The 21,258-nt window shown below is 55.5% G+C and overlaps 1 protein-coding gene and 1 long non-coding RNA gene across 12 annotated transcripts; one reads left to right on the plus strand and one right to left on the minus strand.

The window, feature by feature from the left end:
• Nucleotides 1-39: 39 nt before the first annotated feature.
• Nucleotides 40-21,158, minus strand: usp34 (ubiquitin specific peptidase 34). 11 transcript variants are annotated; one of them, XM_037252981.1, is made up of 79 exons: nt 20,767-21,158; nt 19,024-19,117; nt 18,498-18,954; nt 18,214-18,264; nt 17,943-18,092; nt 17,795-17,862; nt 17,316-17,508; nt 17,175-17,236; nt 17,020-17,101; nt 16,847-16,939; nt 16,521-16,646; nt 16,311-16,440; nt 16,124-16,239; nt 15,715-16,038; nt 15,246-15,631; nt 14,900-15,114; nt 14,680-14,798; nt 14,467-14,594; nt 14,301-14,390; nt 14,093-14,188; nt 13,913-13,995; nt 13,691-13,845; nt 13,478-13,591; nt 13,311-13,410; nt 13,079-13,241; nt 12,885-13,011; nt 12,643-12,793; nt 12,465-12,565; nt 12,128-12,343; nt 11,918-12,046; nt 11,706-11,825; nt 11,505-11,588; nt 11,312-11,398; nt 11,038-11,238; nt 10,882-10,964; nt 10,626-10,666; nt 10,393-10,517; nt 10,171-10,323; nt 9,996-10,100; nt 9,552-9,607; nt 9,175-9,479; nt 8,946-9,109; nt 8,814-8,879; nt 8,560-8,706; nt 8,425-8,481; nt 8,252-8,329; nt 8,092-8,186; nt 7,826-7,998; nt 7,599-7,734; nt 7,444-7,522; nt 7,199-7,252; nt 7,033-7,128; nt 6,896-6,960; nt 6,744-6,819; nt 6,620-6,667; nt 6,371-6,436; nt 6,202-6,282; nt 6,037-6,122; nt 5,797-5,965; nt 5,555-5,629; nt 5,323-5,474; nt 5,092-5,245; nt 4,972-5,016; nt 4,730-4,834; nt 4,515-4,662; nt 4,133-4,437; nt 3,593-3,922; nt 3,364-3,521; nt 3,183-3,261; nt 2,976-3,102; nt 2,803-2,910; nt 2,603-2,707; nt 2,389-2,513; nt 2,195-2,318; nt 2,038-2,117; nt 1,829-1,969; nt 1,589-1,729; nt 1,370-1,526; nt 40-1,287 (listed from the first exon to the last, which is right to left on the minus strand). In XM_037252981.1, the coding sequence occupies exons 1-79, from the start codon at nt 20,807-20,809 to the stop codon at nt 704-706; spliced, it is 10,701 nt and encodes a 3,566-aa protein (XP_037108876.1). In that variant the 5' UTR covers nt 20,810-21,158; the 3' UTR covers nt 40-703. The 11 variants fall into 11 exon arrangements, with proteins under 11 accessions (XP_037108876.1, XP_037108860.1, XP_037108883.1 ...); XM_037252965.1 differs by having other exon boundaries at nt 9,552-9,643; XM_037252988.1 differs by having other exon boundaries at nt 40-1,230; nt 9,552-9,643; nt 15,246-15,628; nt 20,767-21,157.
• On the plus strand, nt 20,058-21,041 carry LOC119123780. The gene is made up of 2 exons (XR_005098138.1): nt 20,058-20,660; nt 20,745-21,041. It is a non-coding gene; the product is annotated as an uncharacterized LOC119123780 (long non-coding RNA).
• Nucleotides 21,159-21,258: the final 100 nt, after the last annotated feature.

Below are 21,258 nucleotides of genomic sequence, written 5' to 3' on the forward strand. Positions count from 1 at the left end.
TTGTGTGGGAGAACAAAAAGAACAGCATTCACGCCGCTGTACATTGTCAATAAAGATCTTTTTATTGAGAGGTTGTGTGTGAAATGAAAGAAGGACAACACAAGCGGCTAAAACTCAACAGCAGAATGGTCGCCGGGAATGGTCGTGCCAGTCAGGAAAATCAAAACCGCTGACTGGTCCAACACCAACGCCTGGCTTTATTTGCACCTCAGTCCAATAAAGCACCACTTTCATCTATATAATATATATATATGTATATATATAATATATATATACACATACATATATAATATATATACATATATAATATACATTATATATTATATATACACACGTACACCCACACGCACATATATATATTTATAGTTTTCATATACACCTTCAGACATCAAGTTTTTGTTTTTGTGGTTCTCATGTACGCGTAAACTGTTTATCGCAACAAACGTGTCTACTCAAGGCAACTTTTTTTTCCTTTCATCTCACCGTCATCGCTTCGTCGTTGACAAAAGTACAAAAAGTGGCACAGAGAGGACGAGCAGTAAAAATGCAATAAAATTAAATTACGTCAAACAAAAATCCTCACTTGTTGTATAAAATAAGAAAAACACTTTTTGCCCTTTGAAGAAGAAAAAAAAAAGTGCGACTCCAAGGCAACAAAGCGGGAGGGGGAGGGGGGGTGTCAACCTTACAGTGACCAATGATGTCACGAGGAGGGCGGGTCTTTCGCAGTCACTTTGGTAACCGCGGTGACGGCAGCTTCTAGTGTCCTGCACAATGCGTCCAGCACGTCCTCTGTTCCCTCCCCCGCTGAGAGGGCGGCGTCTTCCTGGAGGGGCGGGGCCTGGGGGTCGGCCGCTCTCTGGTCCGGGTCTTCCCGTTCCGCCATCTTGTCCGCTTTTGGGGAGGGAGCGGTTTGCGAGGGGGACAGGGCAGCGGCGGGTGCGGGCTCCGCGGGGCACGACGGGGGGGCGGCGTCGGGCGGGGACGGGGGGTCCTGCTCGGTGCCCGGGTCGATGAGGGATGAGGAGTCCCGCGTCTCCGTGTCGGAGGTGCTCGTGGGCGTCAGCGCCCCTTGCCGCTCGGACTTGGATGACTCTGGGCACGGCGGCGGGCCGGCGCTGGCTTCGCCGCAAGATGGGGGCAGGCCGGCGGCGGACGTGCTGGGCACCTCGTCGTCTTCGTCATCGCTGCTCACGCGCCGCCGTTTCACGGGGATGGCGCCCTCCTCCTCTGATCCCGCAAACAAGCACATGACAAAATTAGTCAAAATGCCAATCATGTGTCCTCCTTTTAAAAAGAATATACTGTATTTTGTTTCTCCGCTTGAGGGCAGTAAAATGCTGAAAGATGGATGGCGATGGAAACGTACCGTCGTTGCGGCGGTGGCGGCACGCGTCCGCCAGCGCGTCGCGGCGCTGCACACAAAGGTGACACCGCGTCGTCAGTTCTTGAAGGGCGGGGCCCAGGGCGGGGTCGAGGGTCGGTGGCGACTGCACCGACAGCAACAGCGTCAACGCCCGAAGATCCTGCAACAACAACGCACGTTGACAACATGACGGGGGGGGGGTGCGCACAACAGCGTACGTACCGCGTTGAGCTGGCCGGCGGTCTTGCTGAGCTGCGGCCAATCAGAGGCGAGCTCGGGCCGCAGGCCACCGCGCTCGCTCAGCACGCTGGCCACCAACACGCCCGCCAGGCTGCAGCAGCTGGCGCCCGACAACACCTGCACCTGGGAAACACACCTGAGTCACATCTTTGGCACAGAATCAGCTCCGTGCGGCCGGGAAACCAAAGGAAGCCATGTCCATGTGTGCGTGCGTGCGTGCACCTTGTGCAGGAAGCACGTGAGGAAGGCGTAGATGGTGTTGTTGTTGAGGAAGCCCCGATCATCCATCAGGACGCGCTTGATGTACTCGCTGAAGGCGGCGTCATCGCACAGCAGCTTCACGCAGGTCTTGGACAGCAGCGACTGAAACAAACGCACAGATGATGGGGCGGGGCTTTGACGTCAGTACGACGGAGCGGGACGGCGCACACCTGCGACTGGCACAGTTCTGTCCAGAGTTTAGGGAAGAGCGCAAGGTGCAAAGGAAGTCCTTCGTACGCCATCAGCACACCTGGGGGGGACGAGCCAAAAGTCAGCGACACGCACCCCTCCCGGCGGCTGCCGACCAATCGGGCGGGCGACACGCACTCAGCTTGACCAGCGTGTCGGTGAACTTCTCGCAGTTGATGGCCACGCGACACACAAGGTGAATGAACTGCTGGTACGGCAGGAAGTAGTCCAGCAGCATGCCGTCGTACACCTCGTCCTTGCCCTGGTGACGGAGAAGGTGATGTGAAATACGAGCGACGAGAGTGCGCCATTCGAAAGAGGTCCCGCCTGACCTTTGCGCTCTCCACCATGGACGGCAGCAGACACATGTTGAGTTCGGGCCTCGGGGGGCGGACGTTGCTCTTGGCCCCCAACAGCTTCATGTTCTCACGGCAGGGCAGGTACGGGCCCGGCGACACTGCACAACGACAATCGAGCGGCACGCTCGCTCACACCCGCCGGGAAGGCCAATCTGTCGACCGACCGGCGCGGCGGATTTCGACTCACTGGGAATGTTGCTGTGGTGGTACGTAAAGTGGTTGTGTTGCAGGAAGGGCACCAGCGTGTGCAGGAAATCGTGCGGGCTGAGCAGAAGCACTTCCTTCAGCACGTCTGCGGAAAGCAAGAGGACAAAAAGCCCCGAGGTGGGTTTGGGTCCCGGGACGGAGAGAGGCGGCCCGGCCCGGCCCGGCCCGTCAGAGGCTTACCCAGGCACGCATTGCGAAGCTCGGGTGGGCTGTACGAGTTGAGCAGCGTGAGGAGCTTGTGGGCAAAGTCAATCCTCTCCTGCCACTGGATCAGAGCCTGCTTGACATCTGCAAGGGATGGAGAAGAGTGACAAGAGTTCTGGAGCAAGCAAAGGTCACTTTGGAAACCTTACCTTTGCGCTGCAGGTAGGGCCTGGTGGCCTTGAGCACCGACAGGAAGATGGAGAGCAGCTCCACCAGGTCTCCGGTGACGTGGCAGGCGGTGGCCTCGTGGTACATCATGTGCAGCGTGTTGAACGACTGCGGGGAGAGAGGGGCTCGTGTCAAGACGCCTGCTTCGGAAAAAACACCGTGACCCGCGCAAACCCGCCGCCGTCTACCTCCGTCATGAGGACCAGGCCTCGGTTGAAGACCACCAGCAGTCGGTCCTCGTCGTTCTCCAGCAGGACCCGGAAGGCGCTGGAAAAACCACCGTGTGCAAAACGTCAAATCCCGCAATACGCTAAACGCGGCAAATTTGATGCTAAGCGCAAAAACTAGAGGGGGAATCCAACGGGCTACCTGATGAGGGTGGTCCAGCACGAGCGTCCGTCCAGACATCTGAGGTAGCAGCTGATGGTGGTCTTCTTGAACTGTTTGACGTCCTCCACCTCGTCCTCCCGCATGTCCATTCGCTGCGCTGCGAACAGCTGCATGAGGTTGAAGAGCTCCTCCACCGCCTGTGAGGGAGGGGGCGAGTGAGGTGCCAGTTAAGTCGGCGGCGCGGAGCAGCGAGCAAAGGCGGGCCTACCCGGGGATACTGGCTGGCGTGCGGCGTCAGGTTCTTGAAGGCCCACTGGATGTTCTGGTGGGAGGCCAGCTGGCGCGTGAAGGCGGGCGACTGCTCGCAGCACATGCGTAGGATGCCATAGTAGGCGGGCAGCATGCCGCGGTTGAACAGCACCACCTCCTGGTCGTCGTGGTCAGCCAGAATGTAGTTGAAAGCGATGTTCTTGGTCACGGCCGGGTTCTGAACCACCAGCCGGACGTTTTCGCTGCAGTCCACGCACACGTTGTACCAGAAGGACAACAGCGCCTGCTTGTTGTGGTTGGTGGCGATGGCCGGCTCCGACAGTTTAGGCTGCCGCAAAACACACGCCCGCCAAGCGTCAGCAACGACAAACTTTTGGCGCCATCTTTTTTCCCCCCCCGGGTTCTGACCGCACACTATACAAGCAAGTGGGAACTGAGTGCATAACGCAGTACCACATTGGGCCACAGGGCTTTTTTTTTTTTGGTCATTGCAATAATAATAATGCAAAGTGTGCAAGGTTGCGAGTTCCACACGTACCTGGAAGAGGTTCCACAGGTCCATGAAGTAGAGGGAGAACATGAGCTTCTCCGTCTTGGAGATGAGGCAGTAGGTCATGAAGCTGAAGTACTGCACCAGCTTGGTGTTGCCGTGCACGCTGGCGTCCACGTAGAGCTTGGCGCGGGCCAGCAGGCCCAGCAGGAGGTTGTAGACCTGGTGCAGCACGGCCGTGGTGTCGGGCGACAGCGGCAGTTCGCGCGTGGGCAGGTGCAGCGAGCGCGTGGAGCGGAACATCTGACGGAAGGAGTTGCTGGGGATCAGCGACACCAGCAGGTACGCCGCCGCTGCGTCGGGAACACAAATCCTTCATCAACGGGCCTTGGTTACTGCTGCCGGCTTTTCGAGGAAGGCGGAGACCTACAGGTGCGCACGCGAGGGTAGTTGTGGGCCAGCAGGAAGCGTTCCACCCAGTTCTCCATGTTCTGCAGAACCCAGCTGTGGGCCAGCTTGTTCCGAGGAGTTTGCCCCGCCAGCCAGTCCAGACACTGGGACGGGTTGTACTCGATCACCTGAGCGATCAAAAAGTTGAAGAGGGACAAATACTCTGTGTGTGTGTTTGCGGTTTGGAGTGTTTACCTCCCAGATCCTCTGCAGGATGTACGTGGCGAAGGAGGGCATTCCCGGGGGGCCGCCTACAAACTCCATCAGCATGGTGAGCAGCTTGAAGAAAGGATTAGCAGCCTGGCCACAGCACAATTACACACACATTTAATTCTTGTACTCGGCAACAGAAATTAACGTTATTTACACGACAAAAATCCCTTTTTGAAAAAAAGAAATTGCACTTTGCAGAACGATTTGGGTCATCAATGACTCACCTCAGGCGTCAGCTTGGCGATGGAGGTGAAGAGCATGGACACGATCTGAAAAACGTACACGCCGGAGTCAGCGCAAGGTAAAAAAATAACAATAAACAATAATCCAGCCCATAAACGCACGTGCTCGGCCAGGCGGTTGTTGTAGCGACAGAGGCTGAAGATGAGGTTGCACGTCTGCCGGATGTTGATGCCGTCTCGGATGTGCTGGAAGAGGAAGGGGAAACCTTTGCCGCCCGTCAGCGCCGCCATGTCGCTTTGGGACAGCGTCAGGTGTCTGCCGACACGCCGCCATTGGTCAAAAGCAGGTAGGGAAAATTTATTTGAAGAACTTTGTTGATCGTGGGCACGTACCGCTCGGAGCGCGACTGCTCCACCAGGAGCGCGACAAGGGCAATCATCTTCTCCAGAGCGGCCGGGCGATACTTCTCCTCGGCGAGGGACAGGATGTCCTCCTCCTCGTCCTCCTCCTCACCTTCCTCCTCTGACAGAACCTCCACCTGTAGCTGAGGAATGAAAACGACTGAGGTGAGTGCTGCTTTTACCGCTTGGTTACCAGTAAAAATAAAGAAAGTCTTCCACTGACGTTTTCCGGTCCTTTGGTGCCCATGTAGAAGTGCACCATGATGGAGATGGCTTGCAGCGACAGCAGGAATTGGCTCTGGGGGGGTAAAAAAAAAAAACATGACTCAGCAACTTTTAACAGCTAGACAGAAAAACACAGCGGAATCTTCTGAATATTTACTTTTTCTTCAATAGATAACTAAATTCTACCCCCAGTCCAAACTTTTTTCTTGCCAATAATTCCTTTTGTCCCTTGCGACCCACCTCCTCCTCTCCCATCTTGGCAAACTCGTAGAGGAAGGCAAAGTACTCGGTGAGGTGTTTGCTGTGCGGCTTGACCCCGTGCTCCATGATGGACAGCAGCGTCTTGACGAAGCGAGTCACGCACGAGCGGCTGCCGATGTCCTCCACTGACCCGTCCATGTCGTCGGACCTGCGGGAGAGGGAAGGGGTCAAGGTCACATCCAACAGTGCAGGGGGGGCGCCAAAACAAAGAGAACGCACCCATCCTCCATGCCTGGCTGCAGGTAGAGGTGAGCGTGGACCGGACGCAGCCTCTGGATGACGTGGATGCACAACCTCTGGAACATCTGAGCCCAACAGCAGAGCACTCAGGACATGTCGTCAACAATGACGACGACACAATGAAGAACGGGAAGGTGAAGGCACCTGTCTGACAATCTGATTGGGACACTTGATGAGGATCTGCATGGGCCACCAGTTGTCGTCTGCCATCCTGTCCAAAAACCACTGACAGGAGAGGGACATCATCATCATCATCGAGAAAGTGTTCACAACAACTCTGTGTGTGTGTGTGTGTGTGTGTGTGTGTGCGCACCTCACAAGCTGCCTGGCTGTTGTTGAACTGTTTGGTGAGGAGTTCAATCCACTGCAGCATAGTGGGCTGATGAGATAGAGCAAGAAAAAAAAAAATTTAATTCCCCTGAGACCCGGTAGGATTAAAATTAGTAGCAGTCAAGCACTACTTTTAAAGCCCTGATTATAAAATGACGCTCGAGTCAAGTGTAAAGCAGTGTGTGTGTGTGTGTGTGTGTGTGTGTGTGTGTGTGTGTGTGTGTTGAATGACCTTTTCCTTGGAATGAATGAAGGTCTCCAGAACAAACGAGGTGCTGAGCTGCAAAACGAGCGCAAAAGGAGGCAGACGTCAGCGCGGCACAACTCAAGTCCCGACGAGCGAGTGTGCACGTTACCTTTGCCGTCATGAGGGAGATGGCTTTGGGGTCGGGCAGCGTGCTGGGGATGCTGCTGCACAGATGCCACATGAAGCTGCGGCCAAACAACATCCACGCACGCGTCATTAAACATCATCGTCATTTATTGCTACGCTGCTGCTAACACTGACCCAAAGTAGGTGTGCTCAAATATGTTCTTGTCCTGGAGGAACTGCATGTTGTCGTGCCAGATCCACTGCAGAAGACACACACTTGAAGAAAAAAAAAAAAAAAGCCCGCAGACACACAAGTGTGAAATCAGTCATACCTCCAGCAGGTCCGGCGAAACGTCAAAGGTGAACTCCTTGGCGGCGTCCTCCTGAAGCTCCACGCGTTTGTAGAACAGCATGTAGGCGCTGTGCGTCTGACACACGCAAAAACAACCAGCGCGTCAGCTACACGCTTGCACGCTTACACGCAAAGCCGCTCCTTACCTTCTCAAAGGAGAAGTCCATGAACTTGTCGGTGACCGAGTCGTACGTTTTGGTCTGCGGGGAAAAAAAGAATTACATTAGTGGCTTTCATTCATTTCATTCAACGCTGATTTCATTTAGCGTTAGCATGAAGCGAGCGGACTGGGAAACCGTCGCGGCACGTCGACATCTTCACCAAACCGTCGTCACCCAATATGGCCGCCGAGTCAGCATATGACCCCGGGCGGCATCTGTGAGCGTCTTACCGTCATCTCTCCGCCGAAGCACTCGGACGCGAGCTGTGCCGAGTCGAAGGGTTTCACCTCGGCGTCGTTGAACAAGTACCTGCGCGGACGCCATTTTTTTTTTTTAAACGTGCTGTGTGTGCGTGCTTGCGAGCGAGCGTCGCCGCCGCCCTCACCACTTGTTGTTCTTGTACGCGTGAGGGTTGACGATGTCTCGTATGAAGCTGTAGTAATGGCCGCCGTCCGCCGTGCCCGTGTGCACCGTCACGCCGATCAGGTCGTACTCGGAACTCTCGGACGCCTTGGACTCGCCTTAACGCAGCGTCGCGCGCACACAGAGCAAAAACATCAACACACACAATAAGCGGAAAAGACACACAAAATCGTTTTGTTTCTTTCACACCTTCTTTGGGTTCCCCTTTGGCCATGAGGAAGTGTTCGGTGTAGGGCGTCATGTCGAGACGCAGCGGGAAGGAGAAGTGCGTGTTGACTTTCTCCTTCATCATGGTGACCATGTTGAAAGTGTAGCGCATGGTGTTGAAGCTCAGGATGCCCGGAAGCTTCTTGAAACAAGCCCTGCGTGCACGTACAATTTCTCAACTCAGCAAACATAAATACCCGGGAGCCATTTTGAACGGAAATAAAAATATTCTCTACTGTGTGGCTGACCTTTTCTCCGCACGGACCTTCTTCCCGCAGTGGGAGCACGTGTACATGTTGTCGCCCTCCAGCGTGTCCTTGATGGTCACCTCGTCCAGAGACTCCTACATGCGCGCACACACAATGTTGGCACACGCGTGTCTGCGTGAAGAGCGGCGGGCGTACTCACATAGATGTTCTTCATGTCGGCCACCTGACACCTGACCGTGTAGAACTCCTCGGCCGTCTGGCTCACGTGGTCGCAGTCCTGCGGGAGCGCAAACGGGCGACAGAATGACGCTCGGGAACGTTTGATTGGTCGACGAGGGAACGTGGGCGTGCCGACGATGTCGTCCGACTGACCAGAGAGACCACGTTGTTGGTGATGACGCCGCCAAACAGAGTCTTCACCGTGTCCTTCTGTGGAGGCAAACGTTGGACCGTCAAGCGAGGTGGAAGGGAAGTGTGGAAAGAAGGCGGGGCGGGAGGAGTCTTTACCAGCTCGTGCGACATCTCCTCAATCTTGGTGATGAGGTCGGTGAAGAACTCAGTCATGTCCTTCTGCTCTCCCGTGTTGAGCGGCTGCTTGTCCATGGTGTACGTCTTGCAAAAGGGCCGCGGGTTGTACGCCTTCCTCTCGCTCTCCTGCGCGCAGACGGGAGACGGAACCGCAGCGGTGCCACTCGGTTTTTTTTTTTCTCACGTGCTACTCAAGTGGTCCCTTTGAAACCCTCTCAGCGTGTAAAGCTCACCATCAAGTAGGTGAACATCTTCTGGAGCTCCAGCAGGGTGGTCTTGTGTTTGATCTCTTCGGCGTACTGCGCACGCAAACAGCGAGGCGACATAAGCGCTCCGAACGGCGAGGAAGAGGAGGAGGGGCCGACCTTGGCGGTGAAGATGGCCTGGCGGGCTTCGGGGATCATGTAGAGCTGCTGGATGGTGGACGCCAGGTAGCAGGTGGCGCCCAGGTTGGTGAGGCCCACAAAGCGACACTCGGCGCGCACGTCCTCGTGAGGCCAGTAGTCCCACTTGTACGGAGCGTGCGAGGCTGGCGGGCAAACAAAACAAAATGTCAATGGGGTTCAACGATTCAAAAGCCGGCAATCTTCTCACCCTGCATGTGCTGGGACATGACCCAGTTGTGAAGCAGGCGGTAGTTGTCGGCCGAGCCCTTGACCGTCTCCACCAGCAGGTCGTAGGCGGCGGCGCGGGCGGCGTGCGACTTGCACTTGGGCTGGGCGCGGTCGGCCAGGCTGGGCAGCAGGAAGAGGAGGTTGTGCACGTCGCGCAGGAAGTCCTGGCCCTCGCGGGAGAACTTGAACGGGGGCTTGTGCTTGAGGACGCTGGTGGCCAGCCGCAGCAGACCAGTCAGGCCGTCGTCCTCCACGCTGCCGTCCTGCTGGTCCAGCATCTCGCGGCTGCGCGGCAAGCAAAGCCTTCTTGGCATCTCGCCTTTGCGTGGCGATAAAACGGCAGAGGCGCCCGCCCACCTTCGTATGCAGTCTGCCAGGTGTCGCGCCAACGCGTCCAGGTCCAGCAGGGTACTCTGCACCGAGCCCGCCAGCCACAGAGAGGGAGAGACCTGACGTGAGTTCAAACACACCGACAACGCTAGCCAGCAGCAACAAACGCCCGTCCTGCCAGTGCCTGCTTTTATTTCTTTCTTTTATTTCTTTCTTTTTATTCAAATAATCATTTTTTAGTTATCTTTATTTATTTATTCATTTAATATATATATATTTTTCCTTTATTTCTATTAAAATAATGATTTTTTAGTTCTTTATTTATTTAAAAAAAAAAATTTTTTGGGGGGTTTTTGGGGCGACGCAGTTGTGAACGGAAAACAAAAATATTGGCAAAGCAAATCCTCACAAAGAACCTTCAAACTCATCAAATGAAATAAACACCCAGAGCAAAGAACAAGCGCGTCCCACCTGGGTGGCGTCTTTGACGTGGATGTTGTCGATGAGCTTGCACAGCAGCCAAAAGTATTCTTTGCAACCGCTTCTGAGGGGCGGCTCCTCCTCGTAGTCCTCCATCTGAACACCAAAGACGCGTGCGTTACCCTCCGGATCGCACGCCCTCGAAGTCATCGTCTTTTTTTAATACCCTGATAGGTTTGACAGCTTGCGCGTCGGGCAGAAACTTGAGCAGCGTGGATGCGGCGAGCAGCAGGAAAGATCTGTTGATGGACTCGCCGCCTTCCAGGCCCGAGAGGGAGAGCTTGTAGAGGCCGTTGCACGCCTCGTGACGCACCGCCGCCTGAAAGAAAATCAAATATTGCCGCAGGGGCGGAAACGCTGGCGGAGAAAGACCAGGGGGCGCTCTCACCTCGGGCACCAGCAGGGTGAGTTTCCTGAGCCAGTCTTGCAGACGCTCGCTGTCGGCTAGGCTGGACTTGACGGACGACGAGCAGTGGGCCCAGCTCACCAGCAGCCACATGGAGTAGTGAGTCACTAGGCACACACGAACACGCTCGCCGTTAGCGTCGGACAACACCTAGCGCTAACATCCTGAAGTGGACCGTATCGGCAAACCTCTCAGCAATATCTCCCGACGCTCACCTTCATGTCGAGACCGGTGATCCGACTGGGCCTTCAGAACTCTGTGGAACAACAGCAAAAAAGATCACATCCAATAAATCGATGGCACAGCTAAACAAAATACCAGACAGTGAAAAGCGCTTTGTTACGGCGAAAGGATATTCATCGACATCCCAGTTAGCTGAAGGCTAGTTTTTGGTGGTTTGTACACGCTTTGCTGCCACCTGGAGGATGGGGGTGGAACATGCAATCCCGCTGCGAGGCGACGTTTGCCCACCTGTGCGCCAGGTTGTCGTAGGTGTAGGCCACGTTGATGAGCCGCTCGATCAGGTTGGTTCCTTGGACCAGGCTGAGGAACACCTGAAAAGCAAACAAGGCAGTTGGAGAAGAACCTGATGGATGGATACGAACGTGCCTGTGTGTGTGTAGCCACCTCGGTGAGTCTGGGGATGTGAAGACTTTTGCCGTGATCTACGGCGGACTTGCGCGACTTCCCCGGCCAGGACCGCTTGCGTTGGCCATCGGCGAGGCCGGACCAGGAGAAGACGTCGTGGTAGGCCAGGTCCAGGTCGGCGGGGTCCACGGCAAATTGGCAGATGAGCTTCAGCAGGCAAGCCAGGCAGTCCAGCAGCCACTAGACACAGCGGGTAGGAAATTCAATTATGAGTTTGGAAAAATGGAGAAGAGACTTCCTGGTCGCAGCTCACCACAGTCCAGGACTCCCGGTCTTTGGGCTCCAGGATGGCGGAGTTGAAGATCTCCAGGAGCAGCTGCAGACCGCCAGATGAAACAAACTGGAAGGACGAAGGGTGGAGGATGAAGAAGGAGAGAAAGTTTGTGACATGCTGGACTTGCTGTCATCCGTGCCGGTGCTTTTTTTGTTGTTGTTGTTGTTGTCACCTTGCAGCTCCACGAGTTTTTGCTGTTTTCAATCTGGTCCTCGCTAGAGTCGTCCGAGTCGGGGTACAAGTCGCTGTAGCTGCCCTAAAAAAAAAAAAACACACACACACATACAGGCTTAAAGTAGTGTGTCGACCGGCCCAACCATCAAGTGAGAAAGAAAAACAAAAAGGGAGGAGGAGAGAAGGAGGACGGTCTGACCGTGGACTCCCTATGGATGCGCCTGTTGGGCTTGCCAAGTGCTTCGATGATCTCCAGCGCGTACAGAAGCTTGTGGGCACTTTTCATCCTCAGCAGCTCCTTCCAGCACGGCCCTTCGTCCTGAAAGAAGCAGCAAAAAGCCAAAGGGCAGGCCTTCAGAACACACGTGAGCGAGCGAGCGAGCCAGATGGCGAGGAAGAGCGGCTGCCCACCGGGCCGTCGTCCGAGATGTTCTGGAAGGCCCGTAGCATCTTGGGACACGTGGGCAGCAGCATGAGAAGCTCCCAAACGCGGCGAGAAAGGTTCTCGGCGTGTAGGTGCAGTTCCTCGCAGCGAGCCATCTGCACGCACACACACCAACGTGGACAACCATCACGGAGAGGCAGATGAGCTACGAAAAAAAAATGGTGGTCTCGACCAACCTCGGGAGCGTGGTGGCGTTCGGCGTGGGTGGGGCTGGGTGCCTTGAAGCAGGCCAGCATCTCCAGCAGGTCAAAGAGCGTGGTGAGATGCGGCTCCTGTAGCAGCAGCAGCATGGGGATGTGCTCCTTCTGCGGGGGAGGCAGGCACGACGCCGGCAGCTGCACGCCTTCGCCTTTGCGCTCGCGCCGAGGCGCCCCCAGAGACACAAACACCATCTGACGCCGCGCGGTAAAAGAAGCGACACCTTTGAATGCTTGGCATCTTTTCTCCCAATGGTCAAGAGGTTAAATCATTGGCTGCTCCCAGGTTTCCTCTCAAGTGGCAGACGTTAGTTACCTGCATGTCCTTGAAGCCCAGCTCATGAAGAGTCTTCTCGTCGTAGTCTGTGGTCAGTTCGTGGCCCGACGAGATCATACGGACGGGTCCCATCAGACCCCCTGGAAAGCACATTGCCGCGCGTTATGTTTCCTCGGAGACCGGGGTGAGGGTGGGAGCGGCGTGGCGCGAAGCGGACCTGAGAAGTCTCCCGGCTGCCGGCCGCTCTGGCCGAACTCCTGCAGCTGCGCCTGCTGGTTCATCTGCTCCTTTTGCAGGTTTTCGTACCAGTGGGTCACTTCTGCGCGCAGGTCTGCCACCTGATCGCTGGGGTACATCTCGATGGTCATCTGCTTGGAAGAAGACGGGAAAAAAATGTCTTCAATTAGTCGTCGTGACTTTGAACCCTTGAAATGTGAATGAAGAATGATGCCAGGTGACCTTGTCGGGAAGTCCGGCGGGCTGACAGACGATCCTGAGCGGCAACGATTGTTTGTCGCTGAGCGCCTTGAGGTGGCTGCCGATGCCCGTGCCCTCGATCTGCCACTGGCGCAGGTGGTAGGCGAACCTGCCAAAGGGAAGGAGGGGGGTGAGCGAGGAGGCACGGTGAGCGGGATTGTCCCTTTGGGTCCTACCTGCGCCTGAAGGCCTCCAGGTGCGTCTTGAGCATAAGCAGGCCCCTCTCGATGCTGGTCAGGCCCGACTGGGGGTCCTTCTCCAGGTTGGCCGACGCCATCAGCAGACTCTCCATGCACTTGCGGATAAACTCCTGCTCCTTCTCCAGGCCCGTCTTGCCCGCTGGAAACGCCATTAAGTAAGCGCCATCGGCACCAAACCCGAAGCGGCGCCAATCCGACGACTACTGACCGTTGATGTAGTAGGAGTTGATGTACTGGATGGCGGCGCGGCTGATGTCGGCCGACTGAGCTCGGAGGGCGATGCCCCACAGCTGGTCCATGCCGCACAGCTGCAAGAGAGGATGCTGGTAAGCGGCGTGAGAAGATGGGTTGAGACCCGGACGGGCCGGGAAAGACCTCGCAGTTGGCGGCGTTGTCCAGTGCGCTGGTGGCCAGCCGGGCCAGGTTGCAAAGGTGCTGGAAGAGGTTCAAGCCCGTCATGCTGATGGTCTCCGGCTTCAGCTGAGGCATCTGGACACACAAAAAAGATGTCATTCTCCACTTGGTTTAAAAAGAACACGTTGATCCAAAACGGGCAGAAGGTTTTCATGTCTGTCGGCAGGCTGGTACCTTCTCCAGGAAAAGGTGCTTGTAGGTCTCCATGCCCATGGCGTGCTGGTCCTTGCTGCGCACCTGGTTGAGGAACCAGTGCAGGGCGTCGTCGTAGCACTCGGCGTCCTCCACCAGGCAGTGCCACAGGATGTCCACCTGCTCCAGACTCAGTCCTGAACAACAAAAATAATCACTTTGAGGCGTGCATATCAAGAGAGCTAAACCAGTGCAAGATCTTACTGAAGTGGTCTGGAGATCCCAGCGTGGAGAAAACGCACGTGAGGAACTGAAGGCGCACCTGCACCTCCGCACTGTGACTGTACCTAAAATCAGGGCACAAAAAACGTTGGCGTTGAACCTGACGTTTCAACTTGCTGGTGTCATTTTCTTGAGCGGTGTGTGTCAAATGGGCAGACTCACAGCGCAAACTTGTGGCGTTGCTGCCGGACCTCCTGGATGTAGTGCTGGAGGTTGTCGAAGAACAGCTTCATCATGTGCAGCTCCTTCTCGGCCCACCTGACCCACAAAAAAAACACGGCGGTTCTCAAATGTTTGACTGACAATTATAAAAATTAGAAAAAACGATGCTTGACATCAAATGATTGATTGGCCTTCACGCCTTACTCACATGGTGATCCAGTGCGTGTCGTAGCTGGAGCCGAATTGCTGGAAGGTGCCGAAGAGCTTGGGGAGGAGCCTCAGCGAGACCACCACGGACCTGAGGGCACATGGGCGCTCCCGCTTAGCAGAGCTCACTGGCCCGCCTGAGGGCGGACGGCGGGTCGGGTGCTCACCGGTGGTGCGCCAGGTTGTCCAGGCAGCCCTCGATGAAGCGCATGCGGATCTGCCGGTCGGTGAACCAGCACACCAGCGAGCAGAGCAGCTTCTCGGCCTCGTTGATCAGACCCTCCGACAGGTGGCTCTGAAACGCGGACGAGCAAATGTTGGACGTAAAGTGTTGGGAAGAGAACGGGAAGTCCCCGATGCAGCAAAAAAAGTCAACGTACGGCGTCGTCGTCCTGCACCAGGTCCCACAGCAGCGTGTTGCCCTTCTTGCAGACGTTGTCCAGGTTGACGTCGGCGACGGCGTGGCCGCCCGAGTGCTGATGCTTGTGCACGGCCGGCCCTGAAAGCCCAACGCAAAAGCTCTCAAAATTGAGGAAACGCTAGATTCGGCGAAAATCGACTGCAGCTAAGCAAGCCGGCTTTGAGAACTTGGCGCCGCACCTTGCACCAGGTGCTCGTGGTAGATGGACGCCAGGTTGGGGAGGTGCTGCTGCAGGTGTGAGCTGAGCTCGGCGTGCGAATTGATCTGGACCAGCTCTTCTTCGCAGCCCGACTCCTCGCCGTCAAAGTCGGCCATGTTCTTTTCCGACTTGGCGCTGACCTGCGAGCTGCTGCAGCTCACGTCGTCCGTGCTCAGCATGTCCTCCACCGTGGGCCTGCGCTCAGGAGGGAAAAAAACCCGTAAAAGACCAAAATGGCAGACGAAAGCACACGCAGACCAAACTTAAAAAAATAAATAAAAACTTAGACCAAGCGGCTGCGGTTGAGGGCGGTGACGACGACTTACCCATCGTGATGGTGGTTATGATGATGATGATGGTGGTGGTGATGATGATGCTGGGGGCCAATGAAGCGCCGGCAGTTGAAGATTTCCCCGCCCATGGCCTCGCCCAGGAAGTTGGCGGGCCGGGCCACGCAGGATGGATCCTGAGGCCCGGCCCCTCCCTGGCGGGGACTGACGTCAGGCACCTGGGAGGTCTGCGCGGACGAGGACGCCACGCACGTGTCCATCATCCGCATACGATTCTCCAGGGAGGTGGACGCAGCGGCGGCGGCAGCAGCCATGATGGCGGACGTCTCCGGGCTGAAGGGGAGGACCTTGGCTTTTGCGCCGTCGCTCAGAGCCTCGCCCGCTTTCCTCTTGCGTGACTCCCCTTGGTCCCGGGGGTCCTTCTGTCAGACGGGGGCCGCAAGTCAGTCATGTGATTGCAACCAATCGGATAGGATTATTGATTCCTTAGTAACATTCTTCCCACCTCCGCCTTGTGCGACCTGCTGTCAGCAGACACCTCTTCTTCCTCGTCCTCCTCTTCATCATCATCGTCGTCCTCCTCGTCCTCCTCCTCGTCTTCCTCATCGTCGTCGTCGTCATCTTCCTCGTCCTCATCCTCCTTCAGGGCCTCGCTGTCGGCCATGTCGTCCGAGTGGACGTTGCTGGCGGGGCTGCCGGCCGACTGGCTGGCTCCGCTGGAGGCCACCTCGTTGCTGGAGGCGTCGCTGCGGCCGCTGGTGCTGCCCGGCCCGCTGCTGCCTTCCTCGGCGCTGTTGGCCGTCTCGTCCGAGCTGCCCTGCATCGACTCCTGACAAACATTTAAAAATAAAATAAAAACAACTGTAGAAATGCCAATGAGGTATTTTGAGGATATTTAGAATCGGCGTACAAACCTCGGTGTCGGAAAGCCGATGCTGTCCGCGCTTGCCGCCCGACATCATCTGCTCGTCCATGTCGCTGCCGGCGCTGCGCTGCGTGTCGCTGCTGTCGGGGCTGGCGGCCGGAGAGCCTGAGCGACAAAGGTCACGCACCGCAATGACGGAAATGGAACCAAACTGTTGTCGTGGGCACGGCACTCACCCTTCTTGTTGCCCACGGCCATGTTGGTGTTGAGCAGCGAGGCGAAGGAGCTCTGCTTGGACACCTGGGCTTTGGCGGCCAGGGCGTTGTTCCACAGAGCCTTGATGAGCATGGAGGCCAAGTAGAGCGTCTGCAAAGCCACCACAGCGTCAAATCCAGATACAAGCAGTCAATCCGGGACGGCTGTCAAGATGTGACGCTTTGGAGTACCTGTTCGGTGTGCGCGCTGGGGTGCAGACCCGAGACCAAGTTGAGGACGTGGCGAAGGGGCGCCGGGTCCAAGTTCTTGATGAGGGAAGGGAAAAGGTCGTGGATGTAGCGGCTGCAGTGCTTCAGCTGGGACAGGAGGGAGATGTCGTTGACAAACAGCAAATGAAGAAAAAAAACGGATTCACCCGCATAGAGTGAACAGCAGAGGGCGCTGTTTCACTTTTCAGACCAGCTCACGCTGGTTATTTGATAGCGTTTGCATTTGATGCATCACTTGTCCACTGGATCTTTTGGACAATTTGGAACCCCAGCGCCGAGGTTTCTACCTGAGCCGCGGCCCAAATGCAGTCCACGTGCTGCGTGCTGAGTCGGCCTTCCGCAGCCAGGAAGTTAAGGATCACTTGGCACTGTTTGATGATCTGAAGAAAAGCACAATAAGACAAGACGTGGGCCTTGGGAACATTTCCAGCCGACGGTGCGAATCTTGCTCCGCTCGCACCTCAATGTGCAAATTGGGTCCAAAAAGGTGCTCGATCACGCTGTTGTGTATCAACCAGTCGGCCAGATCCTTGGCGATCGACCTGAAACCAAAACGCACGCATTGATGACAACTGGGTACAAATCGACACACAATAACGCACACGCATTACTTACGTTTCAGTGTCGGACACGAGAGACTCGTTGTTGCAGACGTCGTTAAAAGTGTGCAGCTGGTTCTGAAGGGGAGAACATTTTTCATTAGAACAATTCAAGGAGGAAACCAAAAAAGGGGGGCGGGGTTTTAAGGCGACTGACAGTGATCTGACTGAGTCCGGCCAGCCTCATGGTGAGCGTGGGCGACATGAAGTACTTGTAGGCCAGGTCCAGGCTCTCCTTGTCGAAGCACAGCGCGCTGTCCAGGGGCTCCTTCACCGTGCTCCACATCAGGTCGGCCATGTTGCGCGCCGCGCTCTGACGCAGGTCCTGGTCCGAGAGCTGGCACAGGTACCTGAGCGGACGAGACACGTTTGGATTCCCGTTTAACGTTTTCATGGGCCTGAACCCGTACTCAACAAAGTGCTAGCGTCGCTTTAAAAAAAAAAAAAAAAACCGCTAACAATGTCGGTTCTTTGCTCGCCGGCCTGCCTCTTCCCGGGTCATGCGAGGAGAGGCTTGCCGGCGGCCAGGAAACGGTCGCTATGGTAACAACGGGCCTACCTAGCAACAAGCGCACGGTGTGCCGGGATGCGGAGGAGTGGGGCGTTTTAAAAAAATAAATAAATGGGTGCACTCACCGTATGACGTAGGAGCGGAAGGGGATGATGTGCTGCATGACGGCCGGAATGTGAAGCCATATCCGGATCTGAGGCCGCACGCACGCACACACACACAAGGAGCAAAATTAGAACCGGGCGAGTCATCCTACGTCCCGTCCTAACTCACGTTCGACACGATGCTGATGAAAGCGTGCGCGATGGGGAAGGGGAGGCTGTCGGGCGTGGCGGCCTGGAAACATTCCTTCATCAGAGAGAGGCCGTGCTTGCCGCAGAAGAGGCAAACGTAGCGCAGAAGGTGCAAAGGAACCTCCACGTCCTGAAAAGCACAAGAAGGACTTCTGTGAAGAGTCACCCATGTTGGTTTTGTCCCCTCTGTCCTCGCTTGACTGAATTATGAACACTTTACTTTTGTGCTTGTCAAAGGGTGTTTAGCTTACATTCATGTCACAAAAGGAGCCCAGGATGCTGCTCTCGTGAGCAGGTATGTCCTGGAAAAGGAAAAAAAAAAGGACAAGTCATCCTTTTAGTCGCCATCACGAGGGAATCCGCTCAATCTACGCGACATGCATTGGAACAGCAGACAAGACCTTCTTTATTCCAGGAGCTCAAATGGGAAATTACAGTAGATTCAGTAAATGCATTGGGGGTGGGGTACCTACTTTATTTTCTACATTCCAAATCATTTTCATCATGATGTGTGTGTGTGATTGCGCATGTTCACCTCGATGGTGGGGTGCGTGTTGTGTTTGTAAGCCGTGTAGAGCGGGAACTGGATCTGGAAGATCTTGGCGGCGCACAGCAGCAGCTTCTCTCGCTCGTCCGTGCTCCACGAGCTGAATGCGTCAAGCTCGCCGCCATCGCCGCCGTCCTCCTCCTCATCGTCGTCGTCCTCCTCCTCCTCCTCCTCGGCCTGCTTCCGGTTCAGGTCGGCGCCCGGGGACTGGGCGTCCTCCTCCTCCGCCGAGTCCCGCTCCACGTTGACGGGCTCGTCTTCGCCGGGCGAGGCCGGCCGGCGGGGGCCCCGTTGGTCGCAGTCAGCGGCCCCCTCAGGGGCCCGCAGGCGGCACAGGCGGTCCCTGAGGCCGGCGATCTGTCCCACCACCAGGTTGATGAGCGCGTACACCAGCTGGTTGAAGACCTCCAGGTGCTTGTACTCCTTGAAGCAGCACAGACATTGTCTGCCGAGCAAAAAAGCCAGGCCGTCCGTCAGTCATCGCCACGGCAGCAACGACAACAATTCAGCTCACCTCTGCGTCCACGAGCTGATGTGAGCCAATACTCGCAGCGCATGTTCCTTCTTCAGCTGGAAGCCGCCCTCGCTGCCGCCATCCGCGTCCGAAACTGAGGAGCGAGCGCAACGCCGCAAATGAAACAAAATGTTCAAGCCTGAAATGTTGACTAATGACAATTTGTGGGGGATGTTTGGAGCACGTTGTCATCGCCATTCATTCATGAACGGGGCGTCACCGAGAGAAGCAGATAAAGATTTTGCAGGGTTGGGGGTTGTCAAAAGGTTGTAAACCAGGTTTTTGTTTCTGGTGCCGAAGCGCAAGCGTGTGCTGCTGCCGCAGCAAGTCTGGGTTCAAAGGTCGGCGGCACACGACATACGGAGCTGCCGGTCGACCGGAAACGCACAGCCGACAACGCTCCCCCGCAACAGTAACTCAACTTTTGAAACGTCAGCAACATTTTAGGGTATCACACACCTCATTACTCTTATTTATTCATTGTTTGTGCCTCCTTGTTTTTATTTTTTGTGTTGTTTACTTGTATGTATATTGTGTACTATGTCTTGTCACCGTGGGATAGTGGGAACGTAATTTCGATTTCTTTGTGTCTTGGCCTGTGAAGAAATTGACAATAAAGCAGACTGACTTTTTGACTCATAATAATCAATCAATAAAATACACCAAAAAAAAACAAACGTGAAAAGATTCCTATTTTGATTTTCATTTGGCTTGTCGCCCCCAAAACAAAACCTCACGACAGGCATGGAGTTGGGGAAAAAGGTTCAAATTTGAGAGCTAGCTTTGCGTGTTGTGCTTTGATAGCTTTGCAGATGCCACACGTTCTTTGTTGTTTTTTGAACCTGTCAACTCCATTGAAAAGAAAATGGAAAAGTACAGTGAGAATGCTCTTGAACTGCACAACCATGTCATGTTTGATTTAAAACGGATTTGTCCAGTCTTGATCTCGGATGTCGCGGTATTGAGCACAACACGAGTTAGTTGACACTTTAACGTAACTATTCCTCTCTTTTGTTGTCTATTCCAGTCGCTCTCACGCGTAGGCCATAGCAGACATTGTCCCCAGCTCGCAATTTTCGAGTAAATCCGACCGCAAAAAAAACACTCGATCCCAACATCCGCTGGCGATGAGGTGGTTATTAGGAGAACAAATAAAAAGAGACACGCTCAGGGAGCAAAGTTGGACGGTGCTAGTGTTAGCTGAGCTAACGGCTACGACGATTGACTAGTTTTGCCAAACGAGACTAGCAGGAGGGTAGAAACGACAGTGACTTGGACAAAAGTCACGACCAGATGACACGAGTCCATCTTGTTCGGGATTGTCAGTGTGGCCAAAACAAAACATGCAAAGTCGCTCGAGCTGACAAACATCAAACAAGGTGGCTAGCAGGCCTAGCTTATCGAGCTAACTTTCCCTGTCGCTTATATTTTTCTGCAAGACTTTTCCAGGACATTTTCACGCCCTTGTGGAGGTAACCGTCGACAACTGGCTGACTAGCCAGGGACGACTGTCGACGACTTGGCGGACGGACTGACGGATATACAAGGCCCCAAACTGCCTGACAATATGAGCCGACAAATGTGACAATTGGACACCAATGGATTGAATGATGGCACCCGACACGATCCCAAATGAGGTGTGGGGGGGCAAGTTGCAAAGAGCTAACGTTAGCCAGCAAGCTAACGTTGATTGTGTGTGTGCGTGTTGTGTGTGTTACTAGCCGAGCAGGTTGCCCTCCTCACTTTCGTTCAGAACCTCCACCAGCTCGGCGCAGTTTTCACACATCGTTGGCGCAGAGGACGGCTCGAGTGCTCCGCGTCAAACCATCCTCCGGACGGGGGGAAGGAAGGCGGCTGGACGGCTGACGGCCGGGGCTGGCCTTTGACTTCCAGGCTGCTGCTTGGGCTCCCAAATAGAAGCCAACGAAGGGCCCCTCGCGGAGGCTACAGCGATCGGCGGGCCGACCGGAGCACGGAGCTTGTTGGCGAGCAAGCGGTCGACGTTGGCATCCGAGCGACAGAAGAGAAACAAACGGCGGCCGAGCGAAGCCGACTGAAGCCGAGTCACTTTGCAGGCGGCTGGACGTTCGTTAGGAGAGTGGACATGGCCGCCATGTTTAAAACTAGGAGGAGGGAGGGGCGGGGGCTTATAGTTGACGCAGCCTGCGCTGCTCTTCGGCCTTTTCCGACACTTTCCGGCGGTCTCCGGCGAACTCGTGTGCAGCACGTTGGGCT

This window comes from Syngnathus acus, chromosome 1 (genome assembly GCF_901709675.1).
Source record: "Syngnathus acus chromosome 1, fSynAcu1.2, whole genome shotgun sequence".
Taxonomy (NCBI): Eukaryota; Metazoa; Chordata; class Actinopteri; order Syngnathiformes; family Syngnathidae; genus Syngnathus; species Syngnathus acus.

Excerpts from the sequence above, each read along its gene's own strand:
- usp34 (XM_037252914.1), bottom strand. The coding sequence starts at position 20,809 with ATGTGTGAAAACTGCGCCGAGCTGGTGGAGGTTCTGAACGAAA. Across the intron at positions 7,999-8,091 it reads AAGGTCCGTGCGGAGAAAAG|GGCTTGTTTCAAGAAGCTTC; the intron begins GTCAGCCACACA and ends ACGTGCACGCAG. Across the intron at positions 4,663-4,729 it reads TCCTGCAGAGGATCTGGGAG|GTGATCGAGTACAACCCGTC; the intron begins GTAAACACTCCA and ends TTGATCGCTCAG.